Raw genomic sequence first — 27054 nt, forward strand, 5'->3', positions numbered from 1 at the left:
TTTGCTAGCTGTATTGTTATGAAACTAGAACCACATGGAGATGTGCATACTGCCAGGGATTTATACTACAAAAAATACAGAATTGATTGTTGTGAACTTAGGCATTTTTTAGCTAAACTTGGTCTCACATGTTGTCCACAACTCCTCAACAACTTGCAGGACTCTTTTGAAACTTAATGGGGCGTTAAATTACCATATAGGGATGTGTATATTGTCAGGAATTTGTGTTTGGACAAAAATTATAGAAGTTGTTATATTGTCTTAACTACAAAAAAATAGTACTGATTGCTGATTGAGTTGGTTGTTTTAACAATGACAGAACATTGTGTGTCAAAAGTGCTGTGTCTACCATGAAATGTGTCCAATAAGATGATAATGATCTTATGTCACTTGTACATCAGAAACTTTACAAATATTTTCTGTACACTATTCAAAATATAGTCCATATGTAATTCATTAATATCTCTTTTAAATTTGTTTTAGACAATTATTCAGTTTCATAGTATTCTATCAGTGCTGCAAATTCAGTTCTTGTCTTTAAATCAACAGATTAGAGGGCCTCCTTTTGGCCTTGAAAGATGTTAATAACCCTTGTCATGCTGCGCCCTGACCAATCAGGGATTAACCCTGTTTCCGCTTTATTGGTTCTGTCAGTGTTAGTCTTAGTTAAGAAAGCTCAATTTGTTTCCATCTGCAAGCAGCGTGACTGTGCTTTAAAATGAGACTGAGTTTTTTAAAAAAATGACTGGAGAGCTGAAAAAAGTCATGAGTTTACGCTGCCCAAAAAGTGAGTTTTTGGGAGTAGGTTTCATTTCTCGGCCCCTTGTCAGAGCAGAATTAATCTATAATACTTTATTTTGTCTGGAATCTAAATAAGAACGATGGCTTACACCACCAATTCAACTTGACCCCTTGTAATGACTGCTTCCGGTTTTAGGCCACACTGAGGCCAAATATTGGAAAAAATCCTCATTTTTGCACACAAGTGACTCTTCAGGGGACTCCTGATTTCCCACTCGTGACTGTAACAAACCTTATTTGGCATCGATGGCCTTCACAAGTGTACAAGCTGTGGGATGGATGTGCTTTGGTTCCTGTTGAACCCCCACATGTAGCAAAAAATGGCCAGAAAACGGACAAAATGACTTTTCAAATGACAGACCAATTTTCCCACATTGCCAAGGTAAACTCAATTTGTGGCAGTAATACTACAGATGGACATCCTCAAAGCTTCAAATACAAAACAGTTATCTCCTAAGTGTATTGAGAACCCATGATCTATAAACCTTGAGGATATAACAATACAATGAAATGAGTCAACAAGTACTATAACTGACAATTCTTAGCATCCACACTTTAAACCTAGATTATACTGTACAATCTACTGTAAAGTGTTTTTAAATAGGTTAGATTTCATGATTTTGTGGTAAAATTGGGATTTTATTTTTCGTATTTTGTGATTTTTGCAACCCAAGAATCTACAGTATAAAATAATGAGAAATTTTGGAGGATTAAAATGAGAGAACTTTCATTACCTCTTGACATCTCCTACACATATAGTAAAATTTAAATAATTACCGGTACAGAAAAACTACTATAAATAAGGTTTATTAATCCAAGAGACGATTTAACTTTAGGACTTCTTTAAGGCAATTAAACTGAGGGAACAGTCATGAAACCTGTAACAAACATTTATAAATGGCCTAATACACTGTTTGGAAATGCATTGAACTTCAGTACTTGCTTACTTGTGATCTACATTAAAACATGCATGGAACAACTGTATAAAGAATAACTATTGAACTTTTGGCAACACACAGTACTCATACTGCAGTTGTTATCCTGTTACCTGTGTGTATTTGTTTTCATCATGGAGTTTAAAAAAGCAGAAATTGATGAAACCAGAAGTGGACGTCAAAAAAAAAAGAAAAAAGAAACATAATGGTAGGTTCCAGATTTGAAAGATAATCAGAAATTGAACTCCAGTTCAGATAATAAACTAACAAGTACTGATTGTTTTTGAACATTTATTACAAATGATATATTGATGAATGTTAAGTTCCTAATGAACATCTGAGGTAAAATAAATAAAACAACAAATATAGAGGCATAACAAAGATATATAAAGCAGCTATTTCTACAAATATATCCAACATATACTCATACAACTTTAGCATAACAACCAGTATTTTCTTGTTACTATGTGAATCAAACAGCTACGTATGGCTCCATCTACTCACACACTTAACAAGAAGTTCTACTAAGTAACAATTACCAATATGTTACACAAGCTAACATTGTCACGATTAAGTTATAATGTATACAAGCATTAAACACTGTCATACACAACTAAAACTGCCATCTAGATATCACAGATGACATATATGTACTCATATCACATGTGCAATTACATATACGTCACAGAATTCAATTCTTTAATAGAAAATGCATGGCTTTTTGGTATTAGTTTCGATTTCTTTATTGTTTTTTATACCATTTCCATTACTTCAGGATAAAGATTCTTCACCTTACAGATTATATTTTGCATCATATCCAGGCAAAAAATCCAAAACCAAGAAGTCAAGCATACTTCTCAAAACAATTGATTTCTGCTTGCATACACAAGATGTAATTCTCTCCTAGATAATTATCATTAACTTGGACACTTAAAATGTTCTAGATATAAAGTTTTTAATCACAGACACTTTGTCCGACTTAGATTTTTATAACATTTCTACTGCTTTATATTCTATCAATCTGTTAATGTTTCTCTGATATCTATTTTGTTTTCCCCGCTACTACAAAATGTGCTACTACATAAATAAAACAACTAAAAACTACAATAAAACTTAAAAAAATATTCCTTTCTACATGTCACACCATTTTTTTTTAACTAAAACTTGCTTATATACTCAATTATTGACAACCCACATCATATACCTTGTTTTGTTAAGAAGATGCGAGAAATATACATGTAAATAGCCTATACCACTCCATATTTATGTGTGAAAATTACATTCCATCACAATGAAAAAAAAACTAATATGACATGTTGACAGGATATAAAAACTGATAGATTCACACAAAAAACAAACCAAAAATAAATAAAAAATAACTTAAAATAACAAAAACAACACTTTTTTGTTAGGCTCATTCCTGTTTAATTCAGGATTCAGTAATCCCATCATCATCATCATTATCATCATCATCTTAACTGATAATATATCATTATTTCTAGGGTCAATATTTAGTAGCACTGTCTTCTGTCAATAGAAGGGGATGATAGGAAGAAGAAGACCAAGTTTGAGATAGCCCAAAAAATAACTTTCTCATTGCTGTACAGTATAAATACATTGCAGTGTCCATCAATCAGTCATAAAACTCTCTCTTACATATGGGTTGATCTTTTTACTTTTTCAGCATTCAATGAAAAATCAAGGACTTAATGATTGCCATGAAAAGTAAAAAAAAAGATTCCACAAGACTAATGTTTCAGTCACACACACAAACATACTTTCACACAGCTGTGAAGGTAATGGCACCTTATTAGCTAAAATTCATTTTCACATACACTTCCCAAAATTAAAATACACACACATTAATACAACAAATTAAAATCAATTATACACAGTTACACACAATGAAACACTGAGTTATTAGAATAATAAATATGTATATGAATATGATAAATATTTCAGGACATGATAACAACTGTACAGGGGCATATCATACAAGATCCAACAGGTAGATAAAAATGAGCACTTTCAAGTCACCATAGCAACCATGATAACTCATAACAACAATCAATTTAAAACTCTTGTAAAATACAAATAAATAAGATAAGAAGATAGAGAAGAAGACAGACAGACAGACAGACAAACATAAATATAACAGACTTCAGAACTTCAGAGGTCGGAATCCAGGACGGTTTGTCTTCTCCCCAGCCCAAGACTTGGATTTAATCCTAAAATGTCGAAGGTCTTCTGCGTGATCTTTGTGCAACATTGGCTTGTAGCTTTGTGGGTCACAATATTCCTGCCAAAGAAAATGATGCTTTGAATAAACACAAGCAAATGACTCCTAATAGTACTAGTGTAACAAAAAGTATCAACAAGTAGATAAATCGAATGTATATTAATATTGTGATCAACAGCAACAGCATCTGACTATGAAAATAAATTTTACACTGTGAAACTATTTTTGTCAAGTATGTCTAAGAGATATATCATTTCTTCAGCAAGTGTTGACACAGTGTCTGATGTAAGACAGTAGTCCAAAACACCTTTCTAGTAAAAAAAAAAGGTCTGTTTAGTTGTATGGTGTTGGTGGTTGTCCGATCACTTTCGGGAAATAAAAAATATAAATGAAGACCCTGACACTCAATTATAATCATTCAGTAACAGTTTTCTTTTACTTTTTTCAAAAAAAAAAAAAAAAAACAACAAAAAAAAAACTAGTTTCTATGATGCAACACAATTTCTTGAAGTCATTGAACAAACTGGTATGCAACAAAATACAATGGCAGAAATTCTATAAAGTCTTAAGACACATCAATTATTTGATGCACACGAGAATATACCATGCCACATTTCATAGTGTTTTAAGGATTCGCAATTTGGTGTTTGATTTTCAACTCTTTTTCTAAATAAAAACATTTAAATAAGTATTTTGGACACAAGTAAACTGTCTGAAATGGTTCAGTATTGAACTTTGTTACACTTAAATGTTTGTTACATGGTGCTTTAACAGATAAATATGACTACAAAAGTTGCATGGACTCTCTTCTTTTAACTATTAAAAGAATAACCTTGCCTAGTAACATCTGGTAGGCACTGTACCAAATGTTTTTAAAACGATAAGAAAAACTTTTTGACAAAAACTGGTTCACACAAGTTCTACAAATCAACATGAGCATGTACCATAGATGCCAACCCCTTTTAAATACAATCAGTAAAAAAAAAATTAGTTGTCAGTCATCATCTATTCTGAAACAATAAGATTTATCTTGACCTCGACTGATAACATTTGTGAAACCCAATGCAATGCATGATCAAAATCCCCATTGTGCTTATTTCAATGGTATCTGCAAAGTGCCTAAACAATCAGAAATATGAAAATATTAGACTGTTGACATAAGGACCGTATATTCCATCCAAAATTGGTACAAATTACGGAAAATTATGGTTGGCATCTATGCATGTACCCTGAATCAAAAGCCAGCCTTTCCAACTGCTTTACCATTAAAGTATACAAGCTGTACTTAAATAATGGACTTACAGGATAATTTTCATAGAAGACTTTGTATCCACCTTCTAAAAGGTACATCTCAGGGTGGTGTAGTGCTGGGTAACATTCTTTATTAGCGTCACGATCTTGTTGTCTTAAAAATCTTGACCTGTACAAAATGCCAAATTATTTAAATATAAAAACAAGGCTAAATAAACAGGCATAACCCAGAGGGTAATAAGTATCATGAAATTTATAACTATCAATAAAATGTAATATGTCATTGATATTTACTCAGGACTACCTAGAAAAATAGAATTAAATCCATATGTTTAATTGTTTACATCAAGAGGTCTTACAAACAGTAATGCAAACCTAAGAGTGAGACTGGGTTTATTGACTGAAGAACTATATACCTGCCCACTCACTAATCTTAAGGTAGCTTCTGTTTACTAAACAGTTCAGAGTGTGATAAAATCACTGCTGATTACAATAAAGCATTTAACTTCCACAGCAGTGTACTATTATCACTTCTTCAGGACGCCATTTTAATTCACTTATTTAAAGGTGGTAGATGTAAATAATGAAGGGGTACTGTGTTAGCAATTATTAAGCAAATTACTTACAAATTTGGTCCTCGTTCTGATGAGAATTCACAGTGAAATATTAAGATATTTCTCTTCTCAGAGTCCTCTGGCTGGACAGGATTTTTAAGGAATGATTCTGTTATGCCTTCTCTAGTGTATATATTCTGTGCACCCTGCAATAAACAAGAGTTGATTTGTGTCCCTTGTATATAAAAGTGTCATATTGATTTCACTGACAATGATGTTGATTTCACTTGATTATTACTTGTTACTAAAGGTATTAAATGATTAATCTACAAACTGTTGTTTTTCCCTCATTACATCAAAAATTAAAATTTCTGTCACATTCCAAATAAGTTTATTTAATGAAAAAAAAAAAAAAACTGTGTTATAGGACATGGATGCCCCAAACATCACAGTAAGCAAGTATTCAACCATAGAAAAGTCACATATACAGTATAACCCAATCCACAGATCGTAATTCTAATGAAGGGTTCTTTTATCCTTTGGTGGATAAAAAATTATAAGACATCCATACAGACAGCAGTTCCTCCAAGAGTGATATTCCATAATAATTTCATGTTCTAAACATCACTCAAATGAACTTACTTTTATATGACCACCATTAAACTCATAAGGATATCGACAATCAACTATGATGAACTTTTCTATCACATGGGAATACTGATGGTCTAATAGCTGCTTCATCTGAAAAATCAAAAACTGAACTACAAGTCGTTATCACTTAGCAAATTATAATTCCCTTTGATTGAGATTATTATAATGAGTAGAATCTTAAAATGCTAGTGCCCTTGTTATTGTTTAACTTTTTAGTAATTTTTTTTATCATTGACATCCTAGTTTTTATTTCAATCTGTCTAAAAGGAACAAATCAAGACTATAAATCAGCCAAAATAATGTGGAAGAAAATCAAATTAAGTCATCTGTTTCTGCTAGGATCTCCAAGGTAATACTTAGGATCGCAATTCAATATTTTTTTTAAATACTTTTTCCTGTAAAATAGGACTTTGCTGACTAACTATATTTTACAACAGAGTATCTTAGCATAAATACTAGAAATAACTGTGAGTGTTCATTAAAGTGATTTAATAACAAGATTTAAATCAAAACCTAAAGAAGCCAGTGCACAATGGTAATATGTAATGAAGATTCTGTCTGTGGAAGTTTCATTAAATTCATTTCAGTTGTGTAAAATAAATTACAGGATAAACACATCAAGGAATAATAAAGCCAATGTTTGTTGATGTGAGACCTCAAACTTTGTTTGCAGGGGTTATGAGGATAAGGGTTGCACAATGAATGACAATGTTAATGTGATATTTGGACTACTTCTCCATTAGAACTGTTGATAAAAATCATAAAATTACACTCACAGTTTCTGCAGAGATGGATGTGAGATCTTGTTTCTTTCCAGGAATGATGGGTAATGAGTAAGGTTTGGAACAATCTGCTATAAGATCTGGCTGGTCGTGTAGTCTGTTGAGAGCCATCTTTATCATAGCATCAGTCTCAGAGTGGCATCTTTGTAACCTGGGAAGGGGCATGCTCTACAAAAGTTTCATTTATAAGCATCATATGCATTACATAAAGAATAGTAGGAAAATGGTAACACCCAACTCTATATCCCAATGAAAAGGGAGCATAAAAAAGCTTTGGAAACAATCAACTATGACAGATAGACATAAGGTATGTTATTTATAAATCATGGACTCCAGGTTCAATGCTTCATTTTCAGATGCAATAATGTACTATACCTTTAAGGCAAAGAAAAAAATAGCAACAAAATCTAAAAATGTGGTATTGGGTTTAGGAGGGCATAGACCTGTCTATGAATAAGACAAGCACAGTAAGTCTATTAGCATAATCAACCTTGAAAAAACTCATCAGTTTCTTTATATAGATGATATGCCATATTTAAACAAAACATGAATGGTTGTAGGTATTAATGAAGTAACATGCTACTTTTTAAGAAGATAATGTCCATTTATATCATTCTGTATAATTAATGATATATTATCATGAAAAATTTATGAAGAAATACATCCCATGGAGTGTCATCTAAGGGTTTTTTAATTACTAATGTAATTAAATCTACTGAAAAGAGCAAAACAAAAAACAAAACAAAAAAAACTCTGACATGCCATTATATAGAAACTGACTATAACACCTTACCTGACTTTCTTTGACTTCCTCATCAATGGCAAATGACTTCCTTCTTTTGTTCTGATGAGGAGTAGAATCATCGCTGGACGGGAAACGTTTGTTAGATCGGCTACGAACATCGAAGGACTGAGACCTGTTGAACAATGACCTGCTTCTTCTCAGCTACAATACAATTTATTGTTAAATAGAAATTCTAATTTAATGTGAAATTCATGTAATAAATAAACCTAATGAAGATTTTGAATTTATAATGAGTCTTCATTTATACATGTTTTTTTTTGGTCCTGCAATACCATGAAGCTTAGTTGCTTTTCCTAATCACTCGTAAATGACTAGCATTGTTCTACAAGGGACTGATAACTCTAATAAAACGTGTAATTTTAAGTATGTATGAACTTGCTTTGGCATCATTTCAGAGACAGATTAATTATTTGCAGATCTACAAATAATAAATTTTCATGAGAGTTCATCTAGTATTACAGGAGAAGTTGTGATCAATATTTTGTTGTACAGAAATTTTTCCAAGTAAATAGTCATATCTTTAACCAAACTTCTGACAATATGCTTATCCATAATGTTATACCTTTCCAAAACTTTACTTGTTTGTAAAATAAGAAAAACTTGTCCAGGAGTTTCAAACTTAAATGCTCCTGAAAAACTAGCTTTTACATTTCTTTTGTTTTCATTAATATAGGTAGACCACCACATAATTTTATCAAATGAATAAAAAATTGTTATTCTAGGCACAAGTATATTGTTTCAGTCTTTATAATCCATTCTTGTTATATTTTATTAAACATCTTATTTCTAACTTCACAAACCTTTGGTGTTTCATCATCTGTAGTCTGTGACTGGTTCTGGATTGGACCATCAAATAATCGTCCTTTACAGTCAGGTCCCTGTAAAAGCATTATCTATATACAAACTTAATAAAATAAGACTTTGTACTCCTGCTGTCATTTGAATCCACCTGAATGGCTATGATGATTTAGTTATCCAGAATCCAGAATAGAAAAACTTCATGAATAAAATGTGTTACAAAATAAAAGTTGATACTAAATCCCCCATTTTTTTTTTTTTTACAGAATTTGTTTTTGGTTTTCATACATACTGTTAGATGAATGTCAAGAGCAGGTGACTGAACTAGATTTTGTTTTGACATATATGATTTAAATTGACAATATATCATTTTTTGATTGGTATTCAGCTAATCCAAATGATGAAATATCTGAATAATTGTAAATAAGATAAAACTTTAAATATTGCAAGACAAACTATACTAAAATTCACCTCAGTCTGTTTGCAGTTTTTTTGATAATTTTTTTTATTACTCAAAAGTTCCTTTAAAAAACTTGCCATTTCAATTATGTCATTCTGTACTACAACTCTCATACAATTATTTCTAGTTCTTACCTCCGAGAAGTTTGCACTGACCATATTGTTTATCCGCTATCTTGTTTTTATGGATATTTTGGGAAATAATTGTATGAGAGTTGTAGTACAGAACAACTGAATAAAAGGGCCAATTTTTTAAAGGAACTTTTGAGTAATTAAAAAAATAATTAAAAAAACTGCAAACAGGATGAGGTGAATTCGAGTATAATGTCATATTGCCACGCAGAAGAAATTATTGAAAAAAGAAATATGCAAATTTTTTTTTTTTGTTTGTTTGCATATTTTATAGTCATGAAATGTACTTTTATGGAACAGTTTTTCCAACAAAGGCAATGCATGTGGAAGTTATTGTAAAAAACTTCCAAAAAGTTTCATGGTTCCATCATGTATAGTTGAAACAAAATCATTTCCTTAATATTGAACAATTAGGAAGAACAATCAGTATTGTATAGACCATTTTTTGTCTGTAGGATAATGAAAAAAAAAGGTCCATACATGGATTTTTTTCCCTCATAATCGTAAAGAAATCAAATGGTCTATATATCTAAAATAAACATTCCATTTCCTCCGTAATAATTTCCATCTTTAAGGGAGATAAGTTCAGGAATATTAGCATGATCAATGTTTTTTGGAACTTGTCAGATAAATGGCTGTTATCTTAGGTACAAATTTTATCCTAATAAAAAGAGCTGTGTAGTGGCAGGGAGTAATAAATTTTAAGCATATTTTCTATGATCTACATGAGTTTCTCTTTCCACTTTAGACAAATGAGTTACATCACGTCATAAATAATAAAATATCTAATAACAAACCTGTGGAGTATCATCTTCTTGATTGGCTGAAGATTGATTGAGAACAGGTGCACTAAACAGCTTGGCCATGGTGTCTGGCATCTCAGAGGACTGAAAATAATAAAAAGTAAGTGAAACAGTGATATAACAGTGATTACAGATCAGCGACTGTTTAAATCAGAAAATGTGATATTTACAATTCTAATATGACAAACAATATATTATCAGAATTATCTTCCCCTGGGCAATACAGATGCAGAAATATTCTTTTTGTCATATTAGAATAGAAGTTATTCATGTTAGGTATGGGAGAGTACTCATTTACACACAGGTTGACCTTTATATTTGTATTTATTTTAATACCTCGGAATACAATAATCAAATGTAAAGACCCAACCCATGTGTAAATGTTTACAACACCATACCTCTGTCTGCCATGAATTATTTTTTAAGTCATAAATAATGATAATTTCAGTCCACAACATATATGTGTGTCAAATAATAAAGTAGATCTTGACAAATGAACATAACAAAAATTTCAACACTTATTCTGATATAGACCTATTACAAGTATGTTTCAGGACTTAACATTTCACTATGGCCAAACATTTATAAAGGAAAATGCAACAACGATTAATATGGTAAAGGATTTTCTTTTCACTTGGTCAATATAAAATGTTGGTAAATACTTTAATAAATTTGCAACAGCTAAGTTTTTACCTCTGAGTTTTCATCAGGGTCAATAAGGTCAAGGAAACCATCATCAACATCATCTTCATCGAAGCTGACAAGAGGACAAATCTTCAGTGGACTCTCAGGTTTAGTTGTCAAGTGATCACCAGAAAAGTCCTGATATACAGAAACAACATTATTATTTTATGTTTCTACTACCAATATACCAAAACTTTAAAATAAAATGCTTCAAAGGTTAGAGCTTGATACAATCACATAAGTAAAACCCTGAAATGTTGGGGCAAGTATGGACTCACCAGAATCGAAGTGCCCCTTTTCATCCCATAATTCCTAAACAGTTCCTGTCACAACCTCCAAAATCAATCCCAACGTTCCTTAAAGACAATACCATTATACTGTATAATTTTATAAAGATCCTTTCCCTTTTATCAAGTTATCATTTAGAAATCAGGAAAATGTAGCAATTTTGACTTTGTGAGTCAACTTATCCCCCCAATAAATCCAGCCTATTTTTTGTGGTATGACACCTTGTGTTACAAAGAAATTTATTGTATATACTTGCCTATAAGCCTATAAATTTTTGGGACTAAATTTTATAACTGCTGGGAAGGGTTCTGACTTATAGGCGAGATCTGGCCTGTGAAATAAAATTTTCGGCTTGAAAATGTCAAAAGCTTGAAATGACATGAGTGTGACACCAACTTTGAAAAGCCAGACCAGCACCATTTACCCCAATGTTTAAATTGTAAACATCAGTTTTAGGAAGACTCTCTTCATCTTCTACCTTTTACAGCTAAAATATGATGCAAAAAAGAATATTGTTAAGTCTTTATTTTGCCACAATACTCCTCTGATTATATTCGTATTTCCCACTCATTCATTTTGTGTATTGATTTTTACCTGTGTATACCCATATGGCCAAAAACCTAAAGGTGTAATAGAGACATGACCCAATAATGTACCATAATTCGTGACAAAAGTAATCAATAATTTAGTTTATGACAATTCTTTTTGTGAATTTTTTTTCCCTAATTATAAAACTTCTTAACTTACTGATATATCTTCCAAAATTAGTTGTTAGAATGTTATAAACCTTCTGTTTTATTCTTTCTTGTTCCCTACTTTTATAATTTTAATTAGGGTTATTGGTTGTACCAAAATAAGAATGAATGAAAAAATGGCTGTATCAAAACAATCCACTTGGCTTGTCAAGAATTTAATTACTTACTACTAGAAAAACAACTCTGGCTTGTAATTATTTTTTTCAACATTTAATGAAAATATCAAAACTAACAGGTATACTCAATGTAATTAAGGAATGTTAGCGATGTAGCTGCCAGAAATTAGTTCAACTTAGTAATAAGTAGGTCAAGATTATATTGTTATAGAGTACAGTCTTTACTGTCAAAATTTCAGAAAACAAGCCGCTACCCTTAATCTGCAAAGAATTTTATTTATGATACATTGGCTTGGAAGCAAAATTTCTACAAGCCTGCTGCTATTTTTATCTGCATTGGCTGGTGGGCTGGTCTCTATTTCAAAGAACAATATTATAAGCAACTGTATACTTACAAGACTAGAGAAGGATCTGCCTTTACTTCTGGATGGAGAGGTTTTAACAGGTGAATACTTCAATGGAGAGCATGTGTCTTCGCTTATGATCTTCAATCTACTACTTTTCTTTGGAATACCAACAGGTTGAGCGAACTCAAAGTCCTACAGAAAAAAAAACTTGTCTTCTTTTTTCTTAACATTATAACATTTAAAAGATAGATCTGTACAATAATTAGCACAGTTATAAATGACTAAACTATTGTTATATAGATAGCAGTGATATATTAAAGATCTTCATGTAATAAAATTTAATAATTCACATTGTATGAATTGTTTCTAGATATTATCTAGACTGACATTGCTTTGTATGAGCCATTTCTACATAACCTACCTTTTTAGTCTGATATTGCTGTTAAGTCAACAGTTACAAATTATTAATTACAAGCTCCCAGGTTATTTAGACAGTCAGTAGATTCCGTCGGAGGACGGAGTATTAGCTGAATCACTCCAACAGATCAACTAGCTGTCTAAATAATCAGCTGTCTTGACGTCCAGGTCAAATTGTTTGAAAGTGCACACTTACTGTGCATCTTCTTCATTGACTGAGCTATATTAGTCTCACTGTCAAGGTAAAATTATAGAATATTAGACTGATTCTACAACTATTGTTTTCATTGGTAGATGGATTTTCCGCTTATGGTCTTCATCTGCATATTATTCATTGGTTTATACTACAAATATTTTCATCAATGGTGGATAGATTTTCTATGAATGTTCTTCATTAGCTCCTGGAAGAATGGTTTTATACAATTTAAAGTAGTCAAAACATGCAAAATCATACTAAATTGTTAAACTGACATTGCTGTTCTGTGAGCTACTCCTACATACCCTATTATCTAGACTGAGGCCACTATCTTGTGAACTATTTTCATCAATAAAGAATACAGGTTTGGAATTATCAGGAAGTCCTGAGTCAGGTGTTATCTGGTTGTTCTCTTTTTCCTGGAACTCAACTGGACTCAATCTCATCATTGGTGGCTGAAATAAATTCAAACTTTCTTGAGGAGGGAGAAAAACATAGTGCTGCGGCTTCTAATGTTATAGTCATGTGAAATCAGCCAGTAAAATGAAATAATTCGGCACCCAGAATAGCATTTACATCTTCAATTATCAAGTACTTGGTCTGTTTAAAGTGAACATTTCCTTTTCACAGAAAAAAAGGAATCTCTAAATTCATTGGATATCTATATTTTCTGCTGGGACTTAATTTTATTAGCAACAGACCTGCTTATTTAACTTGATGCCAACTCTATTTTTTACCAAATTCTATGGAAATGATCTGTAAATTCCTGAACTTTGTGAAAGTTTAACAAAGGTATTATGGAGATATTCACAGAGCTTAACTTGCAGTCAAAATTCATAGAAAATAAGAAGAACCTGTATAAGTAAACACCTCTGTAGAAATATTGTGAGCATGCTCTCAAAGAGAATATACCCCCCACTTCAAATGGAATAAAAAGCTAGACACTTAAGTTATATAATTTTAGAGACCTCTGACAACAGTTACATTATTACTTGCACAACTAAATATGATGCCCAACTTTCTTATAAAATTTCATTACAATCCCTTGAGGAGTTTAGGAGTGACACTTACAAGGTTTAAACCCTACATGTACCCTTTGGATTGCTCATACAATAATTATATCAAGTCAAGCACATTTAAATATGATGCAAAACCTTTCTATAAAATATTATATAGGTCCTTTGAGTGGTTGGGGAGGAGTTGTGCTTACAAAATTAACATGTAATACCCTAAGGCCAACTTTTTTTTATAACCTGTTTTACGGGATTTAAAAATAAAAAATGGGTCGAGGGGAGCAAATAAAAATAAAAGTAATTGTTTTTCATGTTTATTTAATTTTTTTTTGCTATAATCTAAATGTCTGAAAAGTAAAAGCTTTTGATACCCAATTTTGATATACATTTCACTTCTTTAATCATTTAGACTGATTGATACCGTTTTCACAATGAAACAGAGAATACATACAAATTTTAACTTTTGAAAAGAAGATGTATAAAAATACTTTCGATGTGTAGATACATTTGTAACCCTTTCCAAGTTTTGGGCTACATTTCTGAAATGTTTTGAATGTGTATTTCAAGTCATTTGTAAACATTTCGACCCTTCTGACAATATACTTTTGCCTAGGTAAATACACCAGAACCTATGCCACATTTGATCTTATTGTGACTAAACAGTTATGGTTATTAGTTGGAGAATCACATTTGTATTAAATCCTAGGTATGACTGGATGTCTGCATCTTATTGATACAATGTGTTTTGATAATGGTTTTATTGGTAGGTGAAATGATCTTGTTCAAAAGCTGCAGCTGAGATGTGTGGTGTTGTCCATCAATCTTTGGTTTATGTAATTTGGTAGTTAAATTTAAAAAGGTCTGTGTTGTTTACAATAATGACATGTACATTATTATAATGACCAGTAATCATCAGCTGTCCAAGCCAGATAAAATGGTAATTATAGGCAAGATGTTTACCCAGTACAGTATATAAATGTGATTCCTTTAATTTATCCATACAGGATAATCTTATCTCTTGTTAGTTAGACAGGAGCTTTTCTAGATAAGATTATTTTGAATTTGCAATTGGTATTGAAAAAGTTGTTTTCATCAGTATCTATTGCAGAGGTGGGATATTGAACAAGTCTTGCTTTGAAAAATGTAAATAATTTGTGCAGAATTTTTTTACTGTATTACAAGATATGTTAATATTTAGACAACTTTTTAAGCTAATATTGCCCGCTGGTGTGTTGGGCAGTGTAAGAGAATGTTGTTTGGTTAATAAGCATTTATTTCACAATCATGGAGTTAAATATATTAATCCTTGTTAAGCTGTTTGTATAATAAAAATGTTTGTGGGACCATGACAGGACACCTTTGTATGACAACCGCAGCTTTCTCATTGACAATCTCATCAATTATTTCGTTGACAGATAGAGAAAGATTCATCTTTCTGTATTCCCCAATAATAACGAATTTGAAATAATCGTCGGCTGACCCTCGAACGCATTGTTGTTGTGGTTGGCCATTGACCTTCAGTTGAGTTTTTCATTAACTAATGATAAATTCCGAGAGCTTCCGATAGCTTACTAAATTAAAATGATTGCTGATTAGTCACTTCTTTTTTACTCGTCCAATGAAAACTTGCAATCTATTTTCTTTTATTTTTAGCATGGGATTTTCTTGCAAATATTCCAGGAGTTGGCGAAATTCACATACTTTTATTTTTGGCTAAAATAGGGTCGGCTGTCCCATAAAACAGATTATGAAAAAATGTTGGCCTAAGTTGAATAACTCCATTTTAGGTCCCTCCACTATAACTATATTCATTCATGCACATCTACACCCAACCTTTCTACAAAATTTTTAACAATATCCCTTGAGTGATTTTGGAGTTGTTGTTAGAGCTGTATATCCCTCTTGACTTGTCAGTATGCCAATAGGGAGATGCCAGTATTTATTAGCAATCATCAGTACAAAGATATAAAAAACAAAAAAGGTTTCTTGGGGATTTAACAGCAAGTACCATTCTGTGTAAGTATCAGGTAATAAGTAGCACATATTTTTTCAAACAAATTCAATACATTTAGAAAACAACTGAAAAGCAATTTAAATTTATCCAGAAGCATCTGTAATGTCAAAATTTTTCGACTGCTTATAAAGGGAAAAAAGTGAGGGAAAATTTTTCTGTTATTTTTCCATAGTGCATTTCAACTAAATTTGACCTTTTCAATATCTTAAAAAGGCAAACTTTACAAACATTTTGGTGGTTATTTTTGGAGATTAAGAGGTGTAAATACTTAGATCATGCAATAAAATCTCTGTGTCTTTATATCTTTCGTTATGTGCCAAACCTATCACACATTTTGCCTGATTCTTGGACAGAGAAGTAAATGAAGAAGGCGTTTAAGGCTCTTATTGAACTAAACTACAACTGAAAAATCAATCATAATCATCAAGTGTTAAAAGTGTTAATTGTGAATTTGGAGACTTGAATCCATAACAAAGAAAATATAAGGACTTCTGGAAATTCTTGCACTAAAAGGACAAAGCAGTTGCTTAAAGTTTACCAAAGTTCAGATATTCGTTTTGTACTTGCCTGTCATATTTCTGGCAACGTCTTAGAAACACTTTCATATGTAGTGAATGAATTCATCATACATAGTTTATCCTGTTTCTTGAGTGGGGACATAGATTCTAGACTAAAACCACAAATCAATAATTTACCTTACGACTACATACATGTACATGTATTTCACTGGGTTTTGAACAATTTTCATGTTATAACAGCAAAGTTGTGAAATCAATCCATCCACTGGGAGCCAAATTTTTGTGATGAAAATTTTCTCTATCATTCCACATACATGTAGTGAATCAAAGTGCTGTTAGCACTGTTTTTTTTTTACAATCCTTGTGAAATTGTTGCAAGAACAGAATTCCATTTTCCATATTATTTTGAATTTTTCTTGTACATGTATATACATATAAACTGAATATCAAACTTTACTACTGATTTCAGAAAAATAGTTACACAGAATCCAACTTTACATACAAAAAATGACAAAGTCCCACAAACATTTATTGAGGTTTCTGAATGCTAGATGTTGTTTTTTTTTCTGTGTATATTTGGGTCATTATGCTGTATATTGTAATCAAATCATATTCTGTAGCAATTAGTTTAAAATTCATTCTGAATGGACTATTAGTCCAATTCAAATGTTACATGTATTCCACCATATTTGAAAGATAACTGTAATTGCCCAGGTGTATATCACAGCTTGGATTGCTTGTTGCTTTAAATTCTCTTTATGTCTCCACCTGAACAGAACATGTCAATGGGACTACATTATTGAAGCCAGGTCGGCCATGCTCATGACCAAATACCTGCTCTGTGACTGCCATAAATCACTTTCTAACACTGATCAGCAAATTTGGGAAACTTATTTTTTTCAGGGTTGAGCATAAACCTTAAGATTTTAAACAAGAATTATTTGTGCATATTTTCATACAAAATCTGTGGAAACTATGGACAATCCATACAAATTAACAGTTCTGAGTTATGCTTATAAGGTTTTAACACATACATGTGAAATGTTAAAAGTTTGATTGTTTCCCTTTCATGTCATCCGACAATCCATTATGTAAATCTACATATGCAGCAGACCTTCCTACATGTATAAAGTTCCATCGAAATCCCTTGAGCAGTTTAGGAGTTGTGCTTTCAAGAAATGTAGAAAGGTGACCCAACAGCAGACAGACATGGTGATTCCAATCTACCCCCAAACTTAGCTTCCATTGGGTATAAAAATACTGTTACGTATAGTTTTTCTTCCAAATGTACAGAAATGAACTCTTCCCATGTACAATGGAAAAATAGTGGTTAAGTAATTTCTGTCTAAATTTCAATTTTTATAAAGGGTGAAAAAAGTTAAAAGTAAATTGAAGAGTTATAATATATACTGAATTCCATCTAAAAAAATAGACAGGAGAGCATTTAAGTAGCAGTCTTTATAAAAATCAGACAGGAGGTGATTCATGCATATCAAACACCCACCATTGGTGGATTTTTCTGCTCCATAAATCACCTTACCATATGCTGTGTCTGAATTTTATATGGAATGGTACTTAATCATAGTAAAAGAGGAAGTATAGCATGTTCATCCATCTATTCAAATTTACACAACTGACATTTTGGGGGTGAAAAAAAAAGTAACATTATTGCATTAGAGAGCAATACAGAATTTCAAGATAAATTTCAACATTTAAGACATTTTTTCATATTTTTTTTCTGAATGGCAATAGATAACCCTAACTGGTGCTGTGTCCTCTATAAAAGACTAGTTTACTTAAAAATGAATGTGAGTACACTTACCGGTGCTGGCATTGACTGGATTCTTCTGAAGGCAATGGTCTTCTTCCTGTGGATTGAAGTCAAGCATGCATTCATAATGCAGTGACTCAAAAGACATTGTAAATGTGACTGTAAGTTTTTAACTTTTATTCCTATTAGTTTAACACATTTTGTTTTTGTAACATGAAAATGTAATTAGTATCAGAAAAAGCCATTTCTACTCAAGTATCATATTTGAAATTGCCAACAACTCATAGCAGAATGCTAAATAAACTAAAATTTATGCTCAAATTCTAGGAATCCATTAATACATGTATCACAAATTGTTATCTACTGGGTAAGTGTTTTTTTTTTCCCTCAAAATACTTCACACCTACCACAAGTTCTGCTTGGCAAAATAGGTAATTAGTAGATTATTTTTAAGGTGTAAAAACAATATTTCTTCACTACTTCTCAGGATAAGTGTGCCTTTGAATTACATATGAATAATTACTTGTATCATTTTTAAAAAGTGTAGATTTTCACAAGTTTCATTTTTTTCTTGAACTTGTTGATAGTCATTTAAATGACAAAGTTTAACCCAAGCTGTGAAGAATTTGTACAAAATAGTTTTGTCCAGGAGATAAATACAACAGAAAATAATCCCTTGATTTACTATGATATTTATAAATCCTACTATCAGATCATCTAGTCTTTGTTTAGTTCCATATATTTAAATTAATAAGTCTGAAATGACACTACTTGTATAACTTTGATGTTAGATTTTAAGTACACTTACTTTGTAAATGCCTCCTTAGGGATCTCTGGCTTGACATTGGAAGCAAATCTCTGTAAACTGAAATATAGAAATAATTGTTCAATTCATGTGTAAAATAAAATAGCTTTTCTCAATTAATAGTTACTCTGTATATTAATTTATGAAAAAAATCAACAATAGAATGCTGTGTAGCAAAATATTCTAATTGATTTCTAACAATATACCTCCATACACCACTAAATACTGATGCAGCCATTGTCATCATTGTCATACAGGATGTGAACTGTGCAAGACCATACACAGAAATGATGGAAAGACAACAGGTGTGTTAGTTACAATTCCCTCAGATAATTAGGAACCATGACATTCACAACAGGTAGCAGGTACTAGCTGGCCTAGATCAAAGGAGACTGACTCTTAGAAGTCAGATAACTTTATGGTATCAGGTACAGGGAGCTGGTCATAAACATTTTCCAATTCCTACCCGAGGGGCCACTCTTAATTAAAGGTGTTACGTTTATTAATTAACATCCTGTTGCCACACTCTCTTTGAAGTGTGAGATATGGATTTTGTTCTAACAAGGATGTGAGATGTGACACTGACAGGTAAACTCACCTGAGACAATTCACACCTTATTCCATACTGCATTAAATATGAACTTCCTTCAACAAATATGGTGTAGTTAAGTATTTCCTACACTTAACTGTAGCTATTTCTAGAATTTACATAATTTTTGCGCAAATATAAGTTGAACAGAACAAAGGACACTTCTAGTCCTTCACATATCTGCAACAGTATAAGTAATTTGTGCTGTAAATTGATTTCACCAATTAATTACCTACAGATGTGCAAGTAGCAATCATGGTTATACAACAATGTATCTGAATAAACATGCTTTACCTCTGAATTTAACTATTTAGTTTTAAAACAAGAAATTAAAGTCATGACATATCTTTGTATAATATATTAGATTATAGATTCTTTAGTACTATCAATACCTTTTTATGTAACAATGTATATATAATAAAAATTAAGAGCAAAATGCTTTCAATGTTTCAAATGTTTGTCTGAAAGATAATCAGATAATCAGAAATGTCCTTACTGACATAAGTAACTCTTCAAATATCAATGTGACGGTGAATCAATGGAAATGATAATCAAAAGGATTAGAGAATTCAAACCCATAACCTATGAACTATTCCTCTCAAGTATTTCAGGATTTGAATTTGCAAAAAACTGGCATTCTGCATTATTTAATACTGAGAAACAATGTCATTTAATATCCACATAGAATTTTACACAAGTAATATCATATTTACTAAGGACATTTGGCAACATATTTAAAGTTAATAATTTTCTGGTGTATTATTCATCAAATATTATTCAAAGGTTGATACAAATGCATTTAATTATTCTTTTCCAATTTAGGATCATGACCTGAAGTGTAACACTATCATATTACCATACCTTAACCCAACCTCATTAATTTTCAAAATGTGAATTTTAGGGAAAATGTGTTCAATGAAATGATGGATAAGTTGTCCAAACAGAAGGTTTGGGTATCTGTTGGTGTTTGGTTAACTATTGTTAGGGTAATGTTATTATCTAATAATTAAATTAACAGCTTGTGTTTCAATTATAAATATTTACAATTTTCACAATAGGCTTAGTTAACTCCCTTCATCAAATACAGATATAGTGTAATCTTAGTTGTTTGAGATAAAAGTCTATGGCCTTTTAAAAAAAAATTTCTTTTGTTGTAGGAACCCACTTTGTTTGTGTAATAAATGTGATTAACTCCTGGGCTATATTTTACACAAAGAAATACATAGATTTCTTCATGTGCAAAATAAAGTAGAAAACATGAAAAAAGTATTAATATCATAGTATCAAAAGTAAACTTAAAAAAGAAAGAAGTACTGAACTTTTTAATTACTTTGACTTTTGGTTGTGGTTCACCAATTTTCAAAGGTTTAGTTACAAATCTTGAATTTCTAGACTTCAATGTATAAATCCCATTTTTACCCTGAAATTGGAAACTGACAACAATATAACAGGAGCTTTCATGCATTCAGGTGATCTTATTACCATTCAATATCACACTTAGCTCTTTTTGAGTTATCATATGATGATGTGCATAAGTATCAGAATTGATTTTCATTATTTTATTTTTTTTTTTTGGGGGGGGGGGAGGGGAGGGAGAATGTAATTTTATTTGTAACACTAATGCAGACACTTCACCATGATCTAATACATACAATGTTCTTCTGTCTTTATATAACAATAAACAATTTAAAACTTGTTTGACTACATCCATATCTATTGACAAGTTCATTCAAATTTGATTTAAAGACCAAAGATTTTCCACTATCAAAAAAATCAAACAAAAGACATCATTTTCTGCTCAATGCCTAGGAGCCAGACATCAACAGAAGCTGTTAACATCAACCCAATTGATTATTGGCCATTAAATCAATCAATCATTGATCAGCAGGTGCCCTCCAATATTACTAATTATCATTATATAATAACCATATATTTATTATCTACTTGTCAGACATGTTTTATGACCTTCTCAACACATAAGTGTCTCCTAACCTCGGGTAATAGATGGCTATGATTAGAAGACACCCGTTAGTGAGTTACATAACTAATTCACATCACAATACACACTAGGAACTAAAATGTTTGGTAAAAAAATTAAAAGTCCTAACAATTTTAAAAGTTTATTTTTACTTTGTCATGTGGGAGCTATAATCAATAAAAAACTGGAGTCTTGATATCACAGTATGTAATGACTCAAAGAGGAAAACACAAAACACATTCATTCCCTAAAATATAGCACTATACCACAAATATCAAAGATATTTAATTCAATTTTCACTGAAATTATGATAAAATTCTGACAACAATCGAGCAAATTTGAGTGGATAATACCACAAAATTCAGGTAGTCAACCTGGTCTACTATCCTGAATAGAGAGGCAGATGGTGTCCTAGTGATTTAAGGTCAACATCCTTGTTTGTATGGAAACAACAGATGGTGTTCAATGAAAGCCAGGTATGTTCAGGTGAAACATCTATAATACAGACAGATCAGTATTTCTGCACACACAGCAGATGGTACTGAGTGTACAAAATATTCTTGCCTTGCTAGTTACAATACAGAATATGATGCTTTGCAAGACTTGCTTTTCATCGAAATTTTGAATCGTGTGATGCCCTAGTATTGACAGCTATAAACTTTTATTTAATACTGTACAATGATGTCAAAGTAAAAGGTATCAGTTCTTTATAACTTGATAATTCAGTTCAAAACTTCAGGCCCCGTGCAGGTCTGGGTGTCAAAAGAATAGGCCTGCAGCAGCACTAAGCTTGTCGTAAAAGGTGACTAAATAGTGCTCAGAAACCTAGCTGGGGCTAGGCGCTCTGCCCACAGAGCAACTGGGATGTGTGCCCCAGGTGGTTGAATGGGGTACCCCTGGCAAGTTACATGCTGGGGTTGTCAGGCTATAATACGGAAAACCTGACCGCAAACCATAGTGGTGCACTGTATGGGAAAGATGCCACTTTCCTTGCATGATAAAGAACCCTGCTGTGGTATTTGATAGGAGTAGGAACCTTTGCGCTCCGCCACAACCCTATCCATTCCTCCCTGTTATCTTGTGGCCATCAAAATGTGTCCACCCAATTATCCTTGTGTCCCATCCCTTTTTTCATTTCATGTTCATTTTATCATCCCTTCATGTTCATCACCTGAATATAGCTGAAATATTGCTGCTGAGGCATTAAACCCTAATAATCAATCAATCAAAACTTCAGTCCATAAATGACTCCATGTATAGTACTTTTCTAAAACTGAAACTATCAGACCTCTAAGAACTTGTCCTAAACACTGAAGTATTTACCAAAATGTACTATTTAAATGGAACTAGCTTGTCAGAAAAAAAAATATATTCCTTTGCATTGACATGATATCAACATTCTTAAATTTAATTTTGTACCTATCATTCCCATAAAATTGCCTGTGATTCAAGTATGAAACCAAGACGGTCTTGAACTCATTCATAGAGAACTAACTAGTGGCTACTGACTTGGTAAACATGAAATTTCAACAACAAATGATATTAAGTCCTTCACATAATGGCAGTCTTTTATGTAGGGTCACTTTAAGACGACCATATTTTGTTGTCATAAATCCTGAAGGGTACATGGTATTCGGGTGAGGTCCAGGACCAGACATGACAATACACACCAGCATGATTACTGTCAAAAATGTGTAACAAGTCTGACACAAACATGTGGTCTAATTACCAGCATTGTCGAATATGCTGTCTGTATATAATAAATAAAATATTCATTCTCAAACATTTGGCTTTCATAAATATTGTAATATATACACAAAAAGTGGCAGTTTAGCTGAAATAAGTGTTAAAAGTTTCCACTCATAGAACCACCCAATTTAGTAAAATCTTGTTTTATATTTTCAAATATATTTTTCTTAGAGCATTCGTATATAAAATATTCCATCAAAATATCAATAAAATACACTAAAATAATAAAGACAATGATGAGAAATGTATACTTCAAGTCAGAAATGAAAATTTATTCCTGTTGTTGAAATCTCCCATAATTTATTATGACAAAATTGCATTTTATGGATGTATGTGGTGAGACTATAATAAGCTATTTGAGTAAAACAAATTGGAGCATGCTGCAAAAACCATATGATTTTTACAACTTGGATGATTAAATAAGGCCTCAGGGAACTTTACAACCAATAATCTTTTCTAACTCAAAACAGATAATTGACCAATTAGTGAATGGTTCTCCATAATTAAAGGATTCCTTAAAGTCCCCACATTTTTTTTGTTTTATTGGTTTATGTTACATCATCTCACTTGTTTAATGGAGTCCTTGTATACACAACTAATGTCCATACTTATGTCATTAATTACCAGCTGTCAGTCACTTTAATTAGATCATTATTGTTTAATCACGTTGCTCTTCTACTCTGACTGGATGTGATAAATGGGTCCCAACAGTTCACTAAGGTAGGAGGTATACAGATGTGGTATCCAACATGAATGGCAAACCCATGCAGTTAACAATCAATTAATATATTTAATAATGGAAAATTAGGGGAGGAGGTTTGAATGGCTTCCTTACCTCATTTCTATAGTTGGTGAATCCAAGGGTGTTGGCGAGTCCACAAAACATCCTGCAAATTACACATGATATGATGAAATAACACACCTGTTATTTCTATTCACTTGAATTCTTAGACCAAAAACAAAAATAAAATAAATTGATAAGACTGAAAAGAATATTTAAACCAAACAAAATCTGGCCGATCTTGAACAGTCAAATCACATCATTGTTCCCAATTTTTCTTATTTATTTTTTGTTGTAAACTGGATATATCACCCAAGTTTCAGAACAAATTCCACTCAACACTTACTAACAAGGAAGTATAAACTTTTAGTCATTAAAACTTAAAAATCTTGACAAGTTTTGGCTTTGATGTTGCAACCTGTTCTAAGGAACAAATGCTATGGAAAAAGAAATCACCAGAGGTCAACAGGTACCAAGTTTTATAGCTGCAAATATTCAATTACACAACTAGGCAAAGTTGACACAAGACATCTCTATCAATATAATCAAGATTTGCCCTTTGGTGGTACAAGATGATATTCAGCATTATCAACATATTGTTAGAGGATTACAATCTATGGAACTTACACAGATATGCATAAATGACTTAAAATAATACTATTTTTTTATTGCATTACAACTTTTAAAATGTCCCACTGTCACAAAAACATTAACAAACAATATCATGGCAGCTTTTATACCTGTTTTGGATATTAAACACTGTAAATGGTCTGTTCAACAAACATGAAACAAATGATTAGAAAATTTAAGTTAGTTTTAAACTATCTTCCTATGGTTAGAAATTCCGAAATATTCATACATCAACAGAGGTTACATAAAAAAAGTTCATATATAATAATGAACAGTTGATGTGTTCTGTGTTTGTTTATGACCAATAAGGAACAACAAGAATCTAATAAAGATTTCCTGTATAATAGACTTTACACCATTGCTAATCTGTGTAATGTCAACAAGTGATATCCTGAAACACTTGTTAGTGTAAATTGCAATTTTCTAATCTGTGTCTGACAAATAAAAACTATGATACTTAGGTCAAATTCAAAACAACCATTTTCATTGGTATATTTAAATCACCGCATGACTTACTTTAGTGTAAACATCAAAGAATTACATACAATTTCTACATTAATTTTTATGCATACAAGTGTACAATAGTAATAGAGTACAATTTAGTTCTGCATGCAAAATAAACAAATAAAAAGAAGGAAACAAAAATTATGTACATTTTATTTTTGAAAGGAGCAAGTCTTCAAAAATACTGTACATATGTGTAAAGAAAATTAATTTGGTGTATTACCTGACTCTGATGAATCCAGATGATCTGGGGGACACTGTGATGGAGGGGTATCTATACTGGATAGTGACAGTTTTCTTCTTGGTGTTCCTCCTCTGAGAAATAAATTCAAATTAAAATGATTAAAATAACTGAACATAACAAAGTTGTTATCAAAATAATGTACAACTCATACATTTACACACATTTATACCTATAGGATTGACAAATTAAAAAAAACAAACAGTGAACATGATACAGCTTCTGTTTACAAGTAAAATACCATAAAAATAAACTTCAATTGCTTAAACTAATTTCATAAATCAATTTTTGACAAATTTTGTCATGTTGCATCACAAAAAAACAAAACAAAACAAAAAACAGCTAAGTATATATATATATATATATATATATATCCCTTAGGGTAGCAAATATAACAACCTGGAATAGAAAACGTGTAACTGGGTCTTAGAAGGCCAAAATTATTTAAACTTCTTGTATTGAATTTACATAAAAACAAAGTTAATTCACAAGTTTCATTCAAAATTAGGGTTTTACTATTCCACTCAAGTCACATTCCACACATAAGATACAACATGACCATAGACAGGATACATTTGAAATTAAAAAAAAAAAAGAAGACATTACTCTAAAAAATATTTGATTGAATTATTTTATTTTCAATAACAATATATGTAACAATGCAATTACTTCATTTAACACTCATTGAAAACTATATCCTCTTAACTTTTGCAGCCTTTTGGTAAGGTCAATGAATTTTTCTATCACCTATTATTATATCTACTGCATTTTTATGCATGTCATTAATGTACACTGTAACTTCATGACATATAGATGCATTTAACTTACCTTCCTGTGTGTAGTTCACTGAGATTCTGAGTAAGGTTGGTGACAGGAGAATTCATTTTTGTTGGTGCTGTGTGAATGGCATTGATGAAGTTGAAATTATTACTGAGGTTCCTTAATGGTAGGCGCAAATGTGATGGTTTCTTGGACAAGTTGGACATCTCTAAATTGCAATGTAGAAAATGACAAAAGAAGATGAAATGATGATGATGATGACAGTATGCGCGAATCAAACATTCAGATGAATGACGTTATATCAAGGATGTTGTGACAGAAGACTAACCCGTCAATACCGAATACACACTCAATACACTAAACAAATATCACGAAATTTGGAGCATGATTATCGATCGACGCTGCAAGTACAGACTTATTTCAAGATGCTCCGTCAAAATATTGGATATTTGTATCACTCCATATCATCGTTAATGTTAATATCACTGCAAGATCAATTCATTTCTTTCTCTCGAGTGTTTTTCAGCTGATAGGAACTAAGAAGCCGCCGTCCTTTTTGAAAAACAACACTGCCTTAACCAATCAGACTTCGGGAAAAAGACATGCATAAACAGGAAGTAGATTTGGAGGCAAGCGATGTGTATTTCACAAATTTTATGAAGAGTATT

The 27054-nt window shown here is 31.7% G+C and overlaps 1 protein-coding gene across 2 annotated transcripts; it reads right to left on the reverse strand.

Moving 5' to 3' along the window:
* Positions 1-2009: 2009 nt before the first annotated feature.
* LOC148622785 (M-phase inducer phosphatase-like) lies at positions 2010-26962 on the reverse strand. 2 transcript variants are annotated; one of them, XM_088572982.1, is made up of 16 exons: positions 26435-26962; positions 25589-25680; positions 24286-24337; positions 19138-19194; positions 18381-18426; positions 13319-13468; positions 12449-12592; positions 10904-11032; positions 10205-10294; positions 8819-8896; positions 8007-8159; positions 7208-7381; positions 6423-6521; positions 5853-5986; positions 5278-5395; positions 2010-4035 (listed from the first exon to the last, which is right to left on the reverse strand). In XM_088572982.1, exons 1-16 carry the CDS (start codon positions 26590-26592, stop codon positions 3898-3900), a joined length of 1812 nt encoding a protein of 603 aa, XP_088429108.1. In that variant the 5' UTR covers positions 26593-26962; the 3' UTR covers positions 2010-3897. The 2 variants fall into 2 exon arrangements, with proteins under 2 accessions (XP_088429108.1, XP_088429109.1); XM_088572983.1 differs by lacking the exons at positions 24286-24337; positions 25589-25680; positions 26435-26962 and adding an exon at positions 19341-19468.
* Positions 26963-27054: the final 92 nt, after the last annotated feature.

The sequence above is a fragment of the Perna viridis genome, chromosome 3, assembly GCF_037379345.1.
Source record: "Perna viridis isolate PV_CMFRI_1.1 ecotype Kerala chromosome 3, ASM3737934v1, whole genome shotgun sequence".
Taxonomy (NCBI): Eukaryota; Metazoa; Mollusca; class Bivalvia; order Mytilida; family Mytilidae; genus Perna; species Perna viridis.

Bases quoted from the DNA above. Each gene is read 5' to 3' on its own strand.
- LOC148622785 (XM_088572982.1), bottom strand. From the start codon at position 26,592: ATGTCCAACTTGTCCAAGAAACCATCACATTTGCGCCTACCATTAAGG. The intron at 11,033-12,448 runs GTAAGTATACAG...TCTGTATATCAG, and splicing joins GCAGATCCTTCTCTAGTCTT to GACTTTTCTGGTGATCACTT. The intron at 5,396-5,852 runs GTAAGTAATTTG...CATTTTGTACAG, and splicing joins TCAGAACGAGGACCAAATTT to GTCAAGATTTTTAAGACAAC.